The 19,666-nt window shown below is 41.4% G+C and overlaps 1 protein-coding gene across 2 annotated transcripts in view; it reads right to left on the reverse strand.

Annotated features, from left to right (window-relative positions):
• LOC119862506 (cell migration inducing hyaluronidase 1) overlaps positions 1-19,666 on the reverse strand; it is a 148,825-nt gene that overhangs the window by 40,711 nt on the left and 88,448 nt on the right. For both annotated transcript variants that reach the window (XM_038419329.2, XM_038419328.2), the window contains exons 7-13: positions 17,166-17,236; positions 15,960-16,055; positions 15,192-15,313; positions 12,718-12,859; positions 11,455-11,646; positions 1,243-1,418; positions 247-456 (exon numbers count right to left, since the gene is read on the reverse strand). In XM_038419329.2, the coding sequence (XP_038275257.1) occupies positions 247-456; positions 1,243-1,418; positions 11,455-11,646; positions 12,718-12,859; positions 15,192-15,313; positions 15,960-16,055; positions 17,166-17,236 (1,009 nt within the window). The remainder of the gene's footprint in view (positions 1-246; positions 457-1,242; positions 1,419-11,454; positions 11,647-12,717; positions 12,860-15,191; positions 15,314-15,959; positions 16,056-17,165; positions 17,237-19,666) is intronic.

Raw genomic sequence — 19,666 nt, forward strand, 5'->3', positions numbered from 1 at the left:
GCCCCTGGTTTTACATTCTTAAGTTGGATTTGTGTTTTTAGACACGTTGAAATATATTCATATTAATATCACTCAATAAATCCGGGGCAAAAGAGAAGAGCATTTGGTCTAACTCTACAATTCTATCAGTAATCAGACTTGTTTCAGGGGCCTGAGTATCATTTTCATGATATTAGGGACAGCAACTGGGCTGAGATCAAATGACATCTTGATCAGGAAGGCAGTCATCAAACCGCTGTTTCTTACCAGCAAGCCATTGGAGCCATGGACTGTGACACAGCGCGAGAAGGTGTGGTGAATGGAAACGCCCTTCACATAGGATGGAGGGTGGTAGCCTCCCTTCTCATCCACATCCCCAGCCAAGTGGAAGTGAATTGGATAGTGTCCCATTCTCTGCTGTCCCATATGTTTCAATTCTAAACCTTCAATATGGGCAGCTTTAAAACCAAGACCAATCTGCAGAACAAATAAAACATTAGTCAAGTGGCCATAGGAACATCTGGTGGCTTGTTTCATAGTATTCACTATTTCATGCAGTGTTGTTGTAGCTATGTCTGTCCCAGGATACTAGAGAGACAAGGGGGTGGTGGTGAGGTAATATCATTTATTGGACCAACTTCCGTTGGGGAGAGAGACAAGCTTTCGAGCTTACACAGATCTCTTCTTCAAGCACTGTGTAAGCTCAAAAGCTTGCCACTCTCCCCAACGGAAGTTGGTCCAATAAAATATATTACCTCACCCCTCTGGTCTCTCTGTTTCATATTAGTCAGGCAGAGCAAGTCTTAGACTCTGATGGTTGACGGAGGGGGTAGAATTTGGAGTTCTCATAAACCATTGCACAGCAGATGCTTCCTAGTTTGCAAACGCAGGCAAACCTGTTTGCATTTAATGCTTTTCATAAAGCAATTGTGCTAGATTTAATCCCGTGGGAAGATGGGCTTGAACTGAAGCCCCAGATCTGAGCACTACCAAACCCTAAGGAAGCTGGATTTTGGATCCAAACTCTGCAGCCTGTAAGTGCTGAGCCCCAGCCAGTCTGGCAAGGTAATGTTTGAAGGGGTGGGGGGAGTCCTGCGAAAAAAAGAGAAGCAGGAGGTGAATCTATGGTCTACTCTAGGAGAGGCTTGTTTACGTTGCAGGCCTCCACCCACAGGACGTTCCCTGCCATGTCATGGCCCCCTTACTAGGTGAATGTTGTTTGGTTCTGTGTAGAAGGGCATCAGTAAAGGACTTGTACAATACCTTGATGTGTCCCCCAAAGGTGTCAAAATCAAAGAAGGTGCATAAACCATTGCTATAGTCATAGCATTGCCTCTCCATCTCTCCCATCACCACTATGTTTTGGCTTAGCAGCCCTACTTCCGCCCTCATGTCCACTCCGTCGATCACTTCTCCTATGTGAAGGTAGGCTGCTCTCCCTAAGGGAACAAGATGCATTTCCATGTTTATTCTGTAAACACCATATATACCAGCTGACTAACTGCTGGTGGGGGCTGAGGCAGTAATGAACTAAGCACCTGAGTCCACAAAAGCTGTCAGCAGGCACCTCAAGGCTGGGGAAGCCCAGAGCACAAGAGTCACAAAGACCAATGGAGATATCCTCTACAGAGGATGTAGGGTTTGTGGGGTTTGCTTGGGTCACTTCAGTAGGCCTTAAAGTAACAGCTGCTGTTAACTGTGTCCCAATTTCACCACCTTCAAGAGAGACTCTACAGTAACCTAAAAAGAGGAATCTTTACACTGCCTGGACCACAGCTAGGTTTGTATGTAGCCTGATGCATCGGGAAAGGTTTAGCTGCAAGTGACGAGGTGTCTGAAAGCTATTGAACACTGGGAATCCTCCCACTGTATCAGCACAGAATTAGTTTTTCATAGCTCTATCTATAATTATGGGACATGGGAAAGACTCGGGGTGTATGACATGGCTCCTGGGCCACTGCTGGCCAAATTCCACAGAAACCAGTATATGCTTTACTGCTACCTTCATCAGGAGCAGACTGGGCCACTCTGTGCAGAAATCCTGAATAAACCACAGCGTGTGACCATCCCAGCTGCTAATCCAGCGGATGGGCTACAAGAACCCACATGTGGTTTCCACGCCACTTGACCAATGTAAATGCTGATCTACTGGCCCCTCCCTCAGCCCACACTCAATGCTTCCTTCTGTGCCAGCCACGTCTGAACTGGTGGGGAGCTCTGCATGCAGAAGTGCAATGGCCCCCCTGCCAGGCCATGCTGCACCTAACTACCTTGAGGGTTCAAGAAATTAAAGACTTTGCATGGGTTGGCCAGAAGGGGCTGAATTCCAGCCACCATGAACGACAAGAAAGCAAAATAATCTCAGCGCTGTAATTTCGTTAAAACATATGCATGATGCACTCCTTCTTCCTGGCTCAGTTCGCTTGAAGAAAAAGAAAGGGTAAAGGCTTATCTAACTGACTACATTTCACATTATTTCAGTAAAAATAGGGAATAAACTCGCTCAGTAAACACTGTGCTATAAAGAACGTTACACTGGCATATATTTCATTTCAGCAGAGACCTACACAGCAGTTAGTAGAACAAAGGGCAGGCTTGATGCTGAGAGATCTCTCAGAGGCACTTTCTGTTTGAGCAGAACCATCATGTGGGAAGAGGAGTTTTAAAAAATATTGACATGGCCTCTTTTTAAATGAAACAGGATGTTCTCACTCAATAGTAAAGATAAATAGACACCAGTTTGATACAGGTTATCCTCCTTTGGCCTTCCAGTGGGAGGTAACACGGTTTAGGGGATAAGGCACCGTGCTGGGAGCAAGGAGAGTTACATTCTTTTCTGGCTGACACTGGCTAAATTACTGTCTCAGTTTCCCCATCTCTAAAGCACCTTGAAATCCTTGGATGAAAAGTGCTAAGCTATTACATAGAAGCATTAGAATGACAGACACAGGATAGGCTTCCTGATCATCAGAAGAAGGGCATCTCTTTTACCCACTATGTCTAGTAACTTTATTCATCTTCTAGTGAAGAATGGGACCAACTACACACTGTTCAGAGGAAAAAGGAAGTGTAGACGAACACTGAGAGGGACTAATTCTTTGACGGGATGTTAGCCATGAAAGAAAGGAACCACCTTCGCCCTTCAGTTATTACCCCCTCCCTCTTCAAATCTGCATCATAGTGGTAGGCCTACATATGGAACAGATTAGCCCATTTGTAGTGCTCCTTGAGTCAGCTAGAAGGGTTGCTAGAGAACAAACTAAGGTAATTCCCCCACCCATGTGATGAATGTGCTGCTTCTACAGTGTTCCTAGACTATATAGACCAGGATTAAGGGCCTAAGCTTGGACCCTAGTCTCAGTTCTCTTGTGTTGTCACAAGACCACGGGCTGAGTGTTTTTTTGCATATGATCAGTCTGGGGCCTACAAGCCTCACAAGATCACTCAGCTGGAGCAGAGACACCCTAACTGAAAAGGGGTGTTACTGCCCTTGTTTGTGCTCATCAGTCAATGCACAGAACTGTCACTGTCCCCTGCACAAGACGACTATATGGTGGATGGTTGAGACACTGCAAATCAAGGGAGCCCCTTGATTTCTTGAATGTTATTTTCAGTTATCTCCCATAATTGGCCTCTCCCTTACTCACTGAAACACAAAGGGAAGTTCAGATAATCATAAGAACATCTGATTTTGAACAACAGCTCTTGGATTTGCAGTACTGCAATTAAAACAGACAGTTTTATTATTTGAGAGTGTTGAGCTCCAGAATAATAAATGTGATGATTGCATGTATTTAATACCAGCACAGACATGCACAAAATTTAAGCACTGACAAGAATGTTAAATATTCACTAACCAGCTTCTAAATATAACTTTGTTGGGTGTATACTTTTGCTCACTTGGATTGATGTGAGATAAGAATACTGCCTTGCGTCTTTCTTTTTAAAATGTAAAAGTGTATTTCACATAATAGTTCTAAAATGGTGCCTTTAACAGGCCGTTGAAAAACAACAACAAACCACCTCTTGTAACAGCAGCCAGAACTTCAAACTCCCCTTTAACAATGTAATAGTAGGGCCATACTGCAGGAAAGGTAGGCCTGCTTCATGGAGGAGACTACTGCTCCAAAGTCCTCATGTACTGTAAATTCCATGTGGAAAACAGTCAGGCGTCTCCACAGAGTAATGGGGGCTTTACTGCTGGTTCCCATTAAATGCTTGGCATGCAAGCAGCTCATGGGGCATATTCCGAGACAGACGTGAAAGAAATCTGCTTGAGAATTCACAAGGAGACAAGAACGTCTCACTCTATAGCACTGTAAATTGAGTTTGAAATTAAGTTGTTGCTTATAGCCAGCATGCTGAGAGTTGCTAGCTAGAGGTAGGCAGATGGTTGACAAGTGACATGTGTGACACCTGCCATAGGAAAGCCCAGTGTCAGTGACTTGCAAACCAGATCCACTGTGGTTTAGTAAGGAGAGAGAGAACTTTGCTGCTTTGAATATTGTAGCATAGTCTTTATTGTTTGAACACCAGATCTGTTTTTGTGATTGTCCAAAAATTAGCAAAGCCAGATGCAAAGCAGTTTACAATCAGTTTTCATGGGCTCCGTATTGCTGGCATCACTCACAGAGGGATGTCAAGTATCAGCTAGATGGCTGCCACCAATAGCAGTCAGCAGCTGAGCCTTATTATTTTCATAACCAGAGTGATGTGGTTAGTCACATTGCATCTCTATGCAATAGGCCAGTGCGGCAGAATAAAAAAAAAAACGTGCTTGATTTATCATGTGCCATCATGATAGAGAATTAAACTAACAAAATACAAATATACACAGAAATAAATCACATTAGTCTGTGTGTCTATCTAACTGAGGCCCTCCCTGGTTTGGCAAAGCAGCTGCTTAAGTCCATCCCTACTCAGCAAAGCAATTAATCACATACTTAAAATTAAGTATGTGCTTAAATTCCATTAAAGGATTTAAGCATGTTCTTAAAGGCAAGCATGTACTTTGGTGAACAGGCATGGCTTGCTGAATCAGGGCCAGACAGAAGCCAAAATAGAACTGTAAATCAGAACCACTCTAAATTCAATGGAGGTTCATATTCAGAGCTTCGTATCAGAACATAACCCTCAAGCTTTGATTCTGGGTTCTAATCAAAACCAGAAGGAACCTGGGGGATCAGATTTTTTTAATGTATTTTTAGGCACCTAGTGGGATTTTCAAAAGCACCTACGCACCTAACTCCCAATGGGATCTTTAGGGGCCTAGATATTATTGACAATCTGGCCCTAAGTCATTTTTGAAAATGGCATTTTTGGCTCCTAAATCACGTAGGTGCTTTTGAAAATTGTACCCTTAATCTGATAGAAACACCGCAGCCTCAGACAGTGTCTAATCTGTCTGCCTGTTTTTTCCCATTTGTTTGTCTCTCCATCAACCTCTCTATCAGTAAAATACATATTTCACTAATGTACATATTTCCATTTTTGACTATTTAAATTAACCAATATTCAAATTAAATTAATTTTCATAGATTTTTTTTTTGAGGGGGGAGATTAAAGTCTCCCTGCTTTTCAGTTTTTTGGGGAAAACCCCCCACCATTGGCACCATGGATTATTTAAATTCATTTTTCTAGCATTCAAGCAATGCACGTACAACCACATTAGCTACAGTCTGTTCTATCTAATGTGGCTGAAAGTCTTCCCCCACTTATCACTTTTTATAATCATCCAGATGTAAAAGGACCGTCATTTCTTTCAGAACAATATTAAAAATTGATTTCCTCTAGATCTGCATTCTACACCCTCCCAGAGATTTTATTTCTCGAGGATGCTCCTGGCTGTTTCTTCTCTCAAACAAAATATTTGTTTTTTTTTAAAAACGTTTAATCTTGCACATATCCTGGGGCTGATCCAAAGCCAGACTGAAGCCAACGGAATAGCTCCCATTGATTGCAATGGGCTTTGGATCAGCCTCTCTAAGGATCTTTTGCTACATCTTTTAAGCTATGTCTATACTTGGAGCAAGGGGTGCAATTCCCAGCTCAAGCAGACATTCGCTTGTTAGCGCTCACTGAGCTAGAGTGCTAGAAATAGTAACAGAGCTGTGTTAGCATAGGCAGCGGGGAGCAGTAGCACATGTTAGCACACCCCATTACGCACCCAGGGGGTTCAGGCAGACGTACTCAGAGCAGCTATCCTGGGCCGCTGCTTGCCATGCCGTGGCTACACTACTATTTTAGTTTGCTAGCACAGTAAGAGCCAGTGTGAGTATGTCTACTTGAGCTGGGAATCACACCCCTAGTTCCAAGGGTAGACACAGCCATAAAGCAAATGCTGCACACCATCTTGCCTGTTTGATCCACATTGTCTTTATCTTCTTATGTTTAATGGCAAACAAACACTCTTTCCTGCTATCCATCTTCCGACAGAATCCTCACTGGTCTGCAATATATTGATGGTGTTTCCCATTTTTATTCTGGCTGTAGCTGGCCAGCCGAGAATTCCCCTGAACCACACACCCAGAATGCAGCCACTTAATTAGTTTTACGAGACAGCCTGACAAATTTATGACTGGGATTGTAGGATGGAATTGCCTGTGCTGGGAAGGGGCAGGGCTCAGCAGTTTCTTATGGTTCATGTCTTATGTTCCTAAAATCTCAGGCTTCTAGGTTTCACGTGCGGGGGTCAGAAAGGGATCCCCCTCCCCACAACCAGTGTGTCATGTTTTGTTTTGTTTTTTAAATCTCCTTCCTCTGAAGCATCCAAGATGGCCACAGCTGGCACTGGGACAGTGCTGTGAGGTCAGTGCTTAATTTGTAATGAGAGAGAGGTGCCTGGGCTCAAGCAATTTTTTTACTTTCATAACGGACGTGGCAAGCCCAGAGGTGCTGGGACTGTGAACTGCCAAGCCTAGAGACACCGGGGCTCAGTTGTGGCAAGCCCTCGCACCAATTAGGCACTATGTGAGGTGGTGCAGAGAATTCTCTCTCAGGTTCTGGATTGGATGGTTCTTCCTCACCTGTTCAGGGTCTAATTGATCATCATATTCAGGGTTGGGGAGGAATTTTCTCCCTAGTCAGATTGGCAGTGACCTTGGATTTTTTCCCATCCTCTGCAATGTGGGGCCTGGATCATCTGGGAATCTCTCACTTAATCAATTCCCTGACATTGCTGGGATCTCTGGCACTGGTGCACCTCAGAGCTTTCTATTCTCTGCCAGTGGCACACAATAATTTAGTCTCCTGAGGGTTGTAATAAATTGGATTAATTTCAATTGTTGGGTTAAGTGGGCAGGTGCTCATCTCATTGCCTGTAATTGTTCATTAGTACTTTCTGCTGTAGCTAATAAATCTGACAGGGTAGTTCTTCCTATAAATATTAGGTTTTTTCCGCACTTGTCCATGATCCAATATGCCTCCCTCTTGAGAGCAGCCTGTGTTTTTCTAATTCCCCTTGACACTTGCACCTGGCATTGGGAGTGTGAGGTGGAAAAGATAGAGTTTTGATTGAGAATTAAGAATTTCTCCCTCTCCCCCATTTCTAAAACTCAAACCTGTTCCCACCCTTTTTGAAATGCTGCATTAACATTTATTCAGGGTGTTTTCTTTACACATACTGCCAGACAATGGCCAGGGCTAGAGGAAGAAGCATTAAAAGACAGCTAGAAAGGGCCTTTTTTGTGATGTTTCCTGCCTGACCCAAAGCAGACAGTGCCAGAAATCCTACAAGAAACATGGTCTCCTGAGGCTTCCAAGCTAAACAGTGCACATCTGTAGAAGGTATGGAGAGTTTAAATCAGCACCTAAACTTTTGGGTGCATATAACAAACCTGGACATCGACTCCCCATTGCCCTGCACTTTGTATAGTCATTCACAGGGCAAAGCTAGTACTAAGTGCTACCAAAACAAGAATGGTAGCATTTTACATTCTTTGCCATGGTATAAATATTTGCAATGGAGAATCCAGCTCAACACCTTTTGAGGAGTTGGCTGAATCTGGCATATTGTAGAAGACAAGAGGTCAAGAATTTTCCTACTAGCTTAGTGTAGAAGAGATCAATAAGCCAACTCACATGGAGGAGCTGGAATGGAGAAATTGTCCCCACATCTGTCCTTAGGTAAGTTCCTAATTCTAAAGCTTTTCTCCCATATTTTAGCATTACCAGGTAGCAAACTCAGTAACGCTCCACAATTATTCAGTCTCTGAAGCTGTACCAGTTGGATTCCAAATGTGTGTGTGATGCAGTTGTAATCACAGATTTACTAATGGCTGGGATAATTTGAATAATTAGGCAAACCACAAATAGGGTATTTTTTTAAAATCATGCTTTATCAAGTAGAGTATATGCACAAAAGGTTGTTTCATCATGTATATTCCATCCATGGTGAAAACTTATCAGCATTGTTAGCAACTTCATATACAGCCACAAAAAGACACAGATAAGACTGGTTTCCTGGGGAAACCACAAGAAATACTTGATCTTTCATCCTATCCTACTGTAATAACACAACCCTTCCTTCCTCCTTCTCTCCCTCCTCTGACTTGCACTGCGTTCCCCCAGTTTGCGGAGTCCAGAGATAAAACATCAAACAGTTTTAATCAATGCCCTCAAAGAAAATAATCTAGACATAAAAATGACAAGTGAAGACACTTAAAGGAGGAGGGAGGGGGAAGCAGTTCCATTTCAATAAATGACCATTTTACGGGGACTGGTGACCTCTGAGTTTGAGCCTCCTGGAAGTAACAACTTTGAAATCAATACAACTACTCACCTGAGTAAGTGTTTGCAAGAATGGTTCCTTAGGTGCCTGCTCTAGCTATTTCAGCTGGAATTTTCAAAGGACCATAAGAGAGTTAGCCAACTCCTATTGGACTTCAACAGGATTTGGGTGCCTATCTAATTCCCTTAGGCTCTTTTAAAAATCTCACCCTTAGTGCTCTAATATTCATCTTTTTACTGCTACTTAAGCCACTTCTAGTCAGTAAAGCAAGTGTGATTTCTCAGCAGGAAGTGTCAAATATAAATAGTATATGAGCTGGCTAACTAGTTTAAATTATCTGGCAAAATATCCAAAGCTGTATCTGTTAAAATATTAAAACATTAGACTTTTGCTCTGCCAAATGGATGTTCCACAAAAATCCTTACAGCATGAGGATTTTTTTTGCTGCCATATTGTTAAATGGACAATTGAGTAGTTTAGTCCTGACATTTATGATTAGTTAAAAAAAAAAAAAAGAAAAACGAAACAACCCCAACAAACCGAACTGGTTAAAGGGGACAAAACCTATTATGAGTAAAACTATTTTTATAATAGTTTGTTATTTCCAATGGGCAGATTTTTGAAGCTGTCAACTTGATTGTATACAGGATACTCCCTTGACCTACTTGTCTTCTCATGAGGATGGAAGAGATTTCAATCTTTCACATTATTCCCTTCAACTAGACTGAACTATGTCAGAATCATGCAGGATTCTTCCATTTTATTTTTAGTGTGTGGGATTTTGCTACAAGAAGTTAGATGCAGTTATTATTGGGTCAAATTGTGCCCTGACTTATGTAACCAGTGAAATCCCACTGACGTCAATGGAGTTGCAGGGATGTAAGTGAGGGCAGACTTTGGCCCCAGTGTATGTCATCTGTGGCAATAAAAGGGATGTCCAAATTCTCTTAACAACTAATTGGAAACATAGAGCACAAATACTTTAACAAGTATTTCCACTTAGATCTCTACTTGAAATCACATGGCTTCTTTTTTTCCTGTCTGTTCACTTTCCTAATATTAACTCAATGGAAATTGTAGAAGATGAATCTAAATTATAAAAATTTAAGAGATCCAGAAATCTACAGTCTTCATTTTTATTGACTATTTTCCAAGATTGTTCTCACAATGTACATTTGTATCATTGATGCAGTTTTTCCAATAGCTCAAGTGTTTCACGAGAATAATATTCGGCTGGTAGATGCGCTCTCTGGGAGAGTGCTTGTCATCTTAAGTCATAAGACTATGATGAATTCAATGTCAGAATAATATTTTTTTTGGCTTAACCAGTATCCCTCTTTTTCCCGGTTGAACAATGAATGACTAGAGTCCTTCCAAAAAACCAGTGCAGGAGGAAACACTTGTATCCTTCAGAAAGGGCTGCATCAAAGATAATGGTGCATGAAGTAGTTAATGTTGCAGAGCTAAGCAAACTGTCTAGTGTACTGATTGTTCTAAGTGGGAGTATGTTTTCTCAAAATGAATTTACATTAAAGTGTATGTTAAAAATCTCTCCTCAGATGAATCTGACTCACCATTCTTATCTCTTATTTAAACGCTGGCAGTTCATTGGCAATGTAACATGTCTGAATTACCATCATAAGCATTCAGCTATGGTGCATATTTTATATGAATTTTTGTTGTTGTTAAAAAAAAAAAAAAGACAGTACTGGAAAGTCCTCTACCTATTGACAGAATGGGTAGTTAATGCACTATTCCTCCATACTGCCCATCAACATACCAAAAACAAGTTCTGGAAGGAAAAGAGGACCTCACAGACTCAGGGAAAGATTTAAAAGCCATTTTGTTGTTTTGGAAAATCTCTCCCTGACATCTTTGCCTCTCTGCTGAAATGGACAATAAGGGGTTACTTTGTGGTGGCTGTATTTTTTTAACTGGATTTAGAACAAAGACCATTGAAGAACAATTAGACAGCAATGATTTTTCACCGCCAGCAGCCTGTTCTAGATTTGAGTTAGTCCTCCCGAAGAGAAAAAAAACAACAACAAAACTTTGTATCTTATTATCGCTACACCCACCTTCCCATTTCCTCTGTCTCAGATCAATTCACTCAGCATTCTACAGCAACTCTGGTTTACTCAAGCACTGTGGTTTGAGATTCTATGGCTGGTCATGTGACTGTAGGGATCTATAGTTAACATCTCCACTATGGCATGTGCTCTCTATATAGATACTAAAAACAGATGGTTTTAACAGAGTAGTATTTTATAAATGTGATGCTGTGTTTCTGCCTAAATATATCTGCATGGCATAAATAACCAGCTCTACAATAATACAGAGCCCTAAAAATCTCTCATGACCTGCTCCTCCTCTCCTTTTGATAAGAAAGGACTTCATCCTATGCTTTTCAGAAGGTGATCCTCTTCTAGAGCATGTGCATCCCTCAAATCCTATAAACTCAGGCCCACCCTGCAAAGTGCTTGGGAGATAAGGTCAAGAGCGGGATGGTAGGGAAGAAAGATGGAAAATCCACAGATAAACCAGAAGGCACTATCATTACTTACAGATGTCAGGTGATTCTCAGATAGCAAAAGGTACAGATTTCACAATAGCATCAACAAACTGAAGGCCAAATTCAGCTCTCATTCACATCTCTGCAACACCTTTGATTTAAATGGAGCTTCTTGTGTATGAAGAAGAGAAGAATGTGCCCATAGTAATATGCGAATGACAAGATAAATCCTCACCTGATACTTTGACCTCATTAGGCCCACAGGCTCTGCATGGCAAGACTTGGAATTCTTCTGCCTGGTACATGGAATAATCTGTACTGGCAACAACAAGTCTATCTCCAGCCTTCCATGATCGTGCATCGTCTGCCAGCCTCAAGATTGTGCTGTTCACATTGGTATCAATGGTTACAGTAAGCTTTGGTCTCACTAGGAAGCAAAAAAGGGGATGGCAGAGAATTCAGCTCACTGAACCTTAAATTGTCCGCTAAACTTTTCTGGGCATTTTTGATATCAACAAAATGTAGCAGTTTACTGATCCAACACATATGATACAACTATCCCAAATATGGTCTTGGTTGGGTTTGGTTTGTGAAAATAAACAAACAAAAAAAGGCCTATTCATTAGTTATTGCAAGTGTATTTTCACTAGCAATTTAACTAAATTTAAAATGTAGCCCTTAGTGGTGCAACTCATCACACTCACTTAGTTCCAGGAGTTAGTATTGCTTTGCACTGTTATTTACAGTAGCAATAAACCTCCCCAAAGTGGTCTTTAACATAATGACTATTTTTTCCCCAACGAAGATAATTGCATTCCATCTTTATCTCCCTACTAAATGATTGTTAAAGAATCACATGTAATGACCAGTATGAGGGCAGGTTGCTAAATGAATAATTGCAAAAGAAATAATTACTTTGAAAAACACATTGCTTCCTAACAGCATTAGCAGGAAACACAGTCTCCTCACTTGCTGAAGGAATAATCCTGCCCCATCTTGAAATGCTTTAGGAAGCATGGAGATTGTTACAGCTCTTGCCAAGTATCTGTACAGTATTACTGGGTTTTGGTGACACCATCACATCATTCCACTTAGTGCTCAAGAATCTCTCTCGAGATTCTTTACTGAAGACTTGTCTGGGTTCGCCCCAAAATCCCAGCCAAACCTCAGCTTGAGGAACTACATTGGACCAAATTCAGTTCTACAGTAAGTAGAGGTTACTCCCATTGACATCAGTAGGAGGTGCTCCATCAGGTCTGTTTGGCCCATCCTGTCTACCTGCGGCTAAGTGCTCAGAGAGGGGAACTCAGGGACCTGGACATCAGAAGAAAGCAAAGAATGCAACACGGAAAGCAAAGGGTTTCCCTGAGTGAATTATTGTGTTTGATATCAAATTTCTGCTTCCTATAAAATATCCAGCTCGGGAGGAGGAAAATTCAAACTTGGCTTTCTGCTCTGAATGACATGGCAGATGGGCATTAAAAAGTGAGTCACATACCAGGTTTGCCACACAGGAACCGCACTTGGTAATTTTGGCAGCCTTCGTCTGTCTGATCCTTACCATGGCATATAAACCTATAATCATGGCCACTTTTGTAGAAAACCTCAGTTGTTAAATTGGCTCCAGAAAGTGTAGCTGCCTAGGATGAGAATAGAAATGCACATGGGGTGGGCATTAAACATGAATGGCGTTCACACACTCTTACTCTCTCTGTGCATGGAATGAGGGTGATCACTTAGCATTAAGATGATGTAATAAAACGATCATGTAATAAAACAAGATCAATGATCATGGGTAGAATCCATGTATACATTCTAGTTGGTTCATGCACAATAGCTTTTTATATGCAGACCACATGGATTATTACTAAGTGAATCGTGTCACTCCCACATCTATATTAGGACTCAGGTTTGTCTTTTTGGAAACTGTACTCTGAGCTTTGCTAACGCTGTCTTGTTTCCCTTGATTTTAGATCTCACTAGTTTGAGGTCAGATTCAAACTCCGAATGCAAATGGATGGGCCCAAACAAACTCATGGCTTTCAAGCATCTTAACTTTGCTCATTTCATTACCCGGGGCCCAATTGTGTCTGTTCCTTGCAGGAGAAAGTGGTGGGAGTCTTCTCTCTCTCTCCCTTGCAAGGGCCAGGGATAGTTGCTATCTCTATACTCAGGGAGCACGAGGAATGCTCCCCCATTCACTCGGAGGTCACAAATTGCCCCAAAGGAGGCAAGAGGAGGTGGGCCTCTGCTCTCCCACATACAAAACAGCCTGTGGAGCTGGTTGGGTATGCTGGGAGGGGATCAAGTTACACCAGCCCAAGGGATGATTCAACATGTCCAGCATGTGTTCCTCCTGGGGCAGTGCAGTCCATCCCATCCCCCCTCAAGACTGGGATTCAATACCACAGTCTAGACCTCAGTTTTACAACCCTTCTTGCCTCTGCATAAAGATGCTACACATTGCATAGTACCAGCCAAATAACCTTCATTTTAAAAAGGCACTAGGCTCATAAATGAGTCACCATCTAAATTAGGGGTCTGATCCTGCAACTCCTACTCACTCATATAGCACACTCACTGCAATCGATGGGAAATGTGCCCCTGGCTACAAAATGTCTTGTTATATTTTGATTCTTCTTTTGCTTAGCATAGTTGGGGCAGGTTAGTTTGATTCTTCGATATCCTCAGTTGGTGTGAACTGATGAAGTCAATGGGCTACACTGATTTACATCAGCCGAGGATTTAGAAGCTCATGATTTATAAACTTTTCAGGAACAGAAAAATATTGTGTTTCTTGTTTCACTTTTAATACACATGAACATGAACAAAAGCAACTATTAGTTAAATTAGTATCTGGCCTAGTGGCTCTCGTGTTCTGAACTGAAATCCCTCTTCCAACCATGAACAATAGCTGAAATGCATGTGGAGTCAGTTTTACCATTGACCTGGCAAGTAATTGTGGAACAGTTTTTTCCCCTCATTGTTCACTATGAGATTAAATTGAAGACTCAGTCCTGGAAGCCCTGGTTCATATAGGCAATCCTCATGGCATGAGTAGTTCAACTAACTTCAATGCAACTATTCTTGTGAGCAAGGGCTACCCAGGTGAGTAAGTTTGCTGGATCAATTCCTACATGCCTTAATGCTCAAGTCAACCCTGTAAAAACCCCACAGTACCAATCATTTTATGGTCTTCTGTTAAGCAGCACTTGAGCTGCAGAATTTTATCAACTGGACATTTAAGTATGCAGCAGGAATTTGCCAATAAAAGCAATTTTTCCTTCACACATTAAGTAGCTTTTGCAGTCATAACAAGGTGTACTTTTTCCCCTCAACATGTGCATTCGAGGATTTAATTACATCTTTCACACCGAATGGAATTCAGACTTCTTTCTACAAAAGAAAAATCAATGGACTTGAAAAAATGACTGCAAGCCCAAAGACATTTCCCCCCATAACCTAATGCAACCTGTAGTTTTAATGTTATGGTCACATTTTGTGCTTAATTTTTGAGACAGCTTCCATTCTAAAGCCCTTTTAGACCCTTGGAAAATTTACATCCTCTCTCCCCCCCCTTAATCTTCCTATAAAAAACTACATATTTTGTGGACAGCATAAATGGTCCAATTCTACAAGCCTTCCTCACACCAGTAATCCTATTGACTGACCTGGGACTGGTTGTGTGAATAAAGGATTGCAAGATCAGACTCAGAATGAGGAATATAGATTCTCGGTCCTATGAGTCTCCCATTAGTGTTAAACATTTGCCAGCATTGTGGCCAGTCTATGTGCAAGAGTATGAAGAGATGTCTAGAAACTAAATGCATTCACACTCACAACACTGTCACCAAGAAGGCGGGAGGTCTACTAGAACCTTCTTGACTTTGATTGCTGCAGTTGGTTGCTTACTATACTGCTATTGTACATCAGGCAAGCTAATCTGTAGGGAAAATGGGAAGTTTGTCCTACCTGGATAGCAAGGGGATGACTACAGATTTTGCCTGGGTTTGCTGCTCTGAGGTCAAAAAGTTTCTCCGTGTCTTTGGATCTTGCCTTTTTGGGCTTCTCAAACCACTCTGTCCATTCTATATCTGGAGACAAACAGGAAAGGTCATTTTATAGAAAGCCATGCTTAATGCAGCAAAAATGCACTTACCAGTATTTAGTCTCAAAATACCATTAACAAATTTCTTCAATAACTGCCTAGTTCCTCATTCTCCTTGCCAGTCTGGCAGCTGCTTTACTGATGCTATGAAGTGTAGCAAGGCAAGGGAGCATGGAGTTATTTAAAAGCTACATGGTTTGAGTATGTACCATGAGCATTTCTAACAGCTGTGGAACTCGAATTGTGCCCTTCTCCCTCGAGCCCTCTGTATATATTCAAGTCAGCTTGCAATCAGTTGCTGTTTGTTACAATGAATGAAACACCATTCTGACAAGCGGTGACTACATAATCAAAAGAAATAAGAGGACGTATGTTGGTTTGATCTTAACACATGGATGGTCACATTCAATGCAAAAAAGACAAAGGGTTCAAATTACAGAGAGTCTTGCAGGGGTTGGAAATAGAGATGCTGCTTGTGTTCTTGTTTAGATTAAAGGCAACCTTAACAGATATCAGACTGTCTTTTTCTAAACAAAGGAATGGTGATTGGTGTGATAAAAAGGAATATTTCAAAAAGCGATTAGCACTGTTTAAGCTCTGTCATTCTGCTAGCACGCAAACAGATGTCTCACCTTGAACCCACTCACTGGTTGAAGACACATTAAAATGCTCTCCATTCTCAGCCTGGAATAGTTTGAATACTTTGGCCACAGCTGATCCTTTGTGTCCTGTAAAACAATTAACAACAATTTCATGGTTCGCAAGTGATAGAAGCTAAGACTTAATAGGCAATGGAGCAAGCCTGTGGTTGTGTCTCTTGGGAGACCAGAGCAGATTCAGTAATTGCCTGCAAAATTTCCAGCAAAATTGTTCCTCCTGCTCTTGGAATGATTTTTCAGACTCTTTCCTTCTGCTCAGACTTTGCCTTTGTAGAGGAGGAATTCTCAAAAAAAAAAAAAAAAAGAATTAAGAAAATCATGTTTTTTGTTTTATTTTGCATTTTTTGTTTGCTAGTTTACATTGTGACAAACCAGGTCATTATCTTTATTTAGACAATATTGTACTATGGTATTCCACAGCAAATAGTCTCAAAAACTAGTATAGGCTGCAAGGTTTTGACTATCATGGTACAATATCATGTCTTAGATTTTCATCTCATGTTAATGGAGATAAATCAGGTTTCAGAGTAGCAGCCGTGTTAGTCTGTATCCGCAAAAAGAAAAGGTGGACTTGTGGAACCTTAGAGACTAACAAATTTATTTGAGCATAAGCTTTCGTAAGCTCACTTCATCAGATGTATTCAGTGGAAAATACAGTGGGGAGATTTATATACACAGAGAACATGAAACAATGAGTGTTACAATACACACTGTAATGAGAGTGATCAGGTAAGGTGAGCTATTAGCAGCCGGGAGAGCAGAGGGGAAAAAACCTGTTGTAGTGATTTAGATTAAGATAAATCAGTGGAACTATGTCAAAAAGGTGGATACATAATTTGGCTTTAATGGAGCTATACTGGTTTATATTACCTGAGAATCTGGTCCTGTATGTCTGTGTACGAGTGGCCTGTGTCAAATCCCATCCAACTGCATCACAGCACGGGGATAATGTAAGGGGGTAAGACTCCTGTTCACAGCTTCAATATAGTGTAGTGTCAAACAGTACAACCGTCAAGGAACAAGTTTATCCCTTATGTAATTACACTGACTTCCATGGAATTATACCAGGGAGGAAATTGCCTGGGCAATTTCAAGCAAGCATTTGCTTCATTTAGGGGATTGGACTAGATGACCTCCTGAGGTCTCTTTCAACCCTAATAGTCTATGATTCTGCATTACCTAGATATTCAGTGTGGTCTTCAATAGAAGAGGAAGGGTTTCCTTTTACTGTAATAAAACTCCAAGGATGCCTGAAAAATCAAAATGAGAAATGATCATATTATTTCATCTGGCACTTGTATGCATCATTTGTTTTCTCCTCCCTGGTGCACCATCTTCAAAACAGACAGATTTATGTGACACTGAAGTTTGTTTTACACTGACAATATCTTAACACTTTTTATTTCTTTGCTAAATATGCAACAAGAGAAATTACGTTCAAAAGACAAATATCTTCTTGATATAATTAATCATAGCATTGTATAAATGTAATCAGTGGACTTCACTTTTTATTGACTCTCTAAAGAGGCTTTTGTGTGGTAGCAACATGGGACACTGGCAATGTCTCTGGGTGGCTGCAATGGTCCCCGCCCCCCCCCCAAAAAAAGAACTTTAAAACAGCCAAATTTGGTTAAGCAAATCGAATGTGTGCTGAAATGTTGTAGGTCAGGTTTCAGTCTGTGGTGAGCTGTGGGGATTTATAATGGGCTGTTTTATTGATTTTCTGGCAAAAACTGCTATCAAAGGTGCATAGATATGCTACGAGAATATATTTTCTTCACTTCAAACCGATCAGGAATGGGGGTTTATGAGCCATGATCACTGGTTCAGCTCCAGCCCCAGGTCAGCAGTAAGTACAGTTTGTTACTATCTGATGGTCATAGGTGGAATCCGTCCGTATCTACTACAGAGTTATCAGCAAGGCTAGAAACACTAGCATGTGAACTGAACTGGTTTGGGGAATAGAGAGTAAATTGCCCTCTCACCTTTGGAGATGGACCCTCTAGAGAAGGGCACTAATGGGTCAGAGCAGGGAGTTTTGTCCTGCTGCCGCCTGTGATTTACTGTTATGTGTCTAAATAGACATCAGCCAGGAATGCTATTAATCATGTGCATCACAACAGAACAACAAGTGCATTGTGGGACTTTCTTTATAGTTGAAAGGCCCCAACATTTAGCATATAAAAACCCTGTTAGAGAAATTCTCGGTCTCTTGGCAAAACTTCCACTGATTTCTGTAAAGTCAGGACTTCATGCTAGGAGTCCAAGCCAGTACCTCACACATTGCATTTGATGGTAACTGGAATGTAGGTGGCTTTAAAACCAGCCCTCAGGCTTCTATGGAAAATATATACGGATGCTAAGAGCCAGTTATCAAAAACACACTATGTATTGCCAGCCATCTCACCTTTATTAGGGCTCAATCCTGTTCCCATTGAAGTCAATGGCTAAATTCCCCTTGACTTCAGGAGGAGCAGACTCTCAGTAGGCATGGTCCCATTATGAGAACGGGGGTGACATATACATCCCGTTAATCTAAAGAAAATGGCTTCTCAAAAATCAAGGCCGCTCCAGCTGCTCATCAGTGGCCTGACCACAGGACAGACCCTGGGGAAGCTGCAAAGCTGCCAGCACAACTGCCTGAGGCGTCTGCCAGGGAGCCAGATGCTCCTGTTGGAAACTTTCCTACACACAGAGCGCCAAATGCATTGGAGTGCTGTGATCTCCATCCAAAGAGAAAGAAGGGTGGGATGGTGGAAGAAATGACACTTTATCACTCAGCAGGCAGGGCAGACTCCCTCCCCCTCTCCCGACTTCCTTTTTTTATTTTTTTGGTTAAAAATAAAAACAAACAACAAAAATATGATTAAAAAATAAACAAGGCCAAGAGTATTCAAAATATATTTCAGAACAGTTCAGTTTGTTCTTAAACTAATATTTGCACCCGTTTTATTCTTCCCAGTATTTGGTTCCCCGTGTTGGTTTATGGTTAACAACATGGTTAAGCCAGTTCATCCTAACACACGTGGCCACACGTAACATGTCCTGATGATGTGAAATGTGAGGACTGAATTTCACTCTCTTTTACACCTGTATGAGCCCAGAGTAGCACCACTGATGCCAGTGTGAGGTTCTGATTAGAGCAACTGTCAGCAGCTAGTGCTGAAAGACTGTCTTGATTGATTTTTTTTTTTAAAGCTCATTATTTAAAGGGCACATTCATTTCTCATTGAGACAAGGAAGGGAAAGCTCTTCTATTTATTCTGACTTTTCTGGATTCAGCAAATGGGCAACAGGAACAGACATTGTGAGCCAGATGCTCAGCTAGTGTAAATCATCATTCCTTTGACTTTAATGGAGCAATGCTGATTTATAGCAGCTCAGGACCTGGTTTAGTGTGACAGAAGTGGGAGACAGATGGTTTCTAGCTATCTATCAATCTCCCTGTGTAGCCTGCAGTAGCAGAAAATTACCCAGGCAGTGACTGAATAACCTGACTCATTTGGCACTTTCAAAAATGCGAAACAGATATATCTGACCCAAAAATTACTAACTGGGGTTGCACCAGTTATTGTCTCAGCAACAGTCGCAAGCTGTCATCAGCAACGGACATGGTGCTGTGCAGATCTGGCACGCAGGTGTTTGATTTAGTATTGTCAGCCCGTCATCAAGCCAACAGA

The sequence above is a fragment of the Dermochelys coriacea genome, chromosome 10 (genome assembly GCF_009764565.3).
Source record: "Dermochelys coriacea isolate rDerCor1 chromosome 10, rDerCor1.pri.v4, whole genome shotgun sequence".
Taxonomy (NCBI): Eukaryota; Metazoa; Chordata; order Testudines; family Dermochelyidae; genus Dermochelys; species Dermochelys coriacea.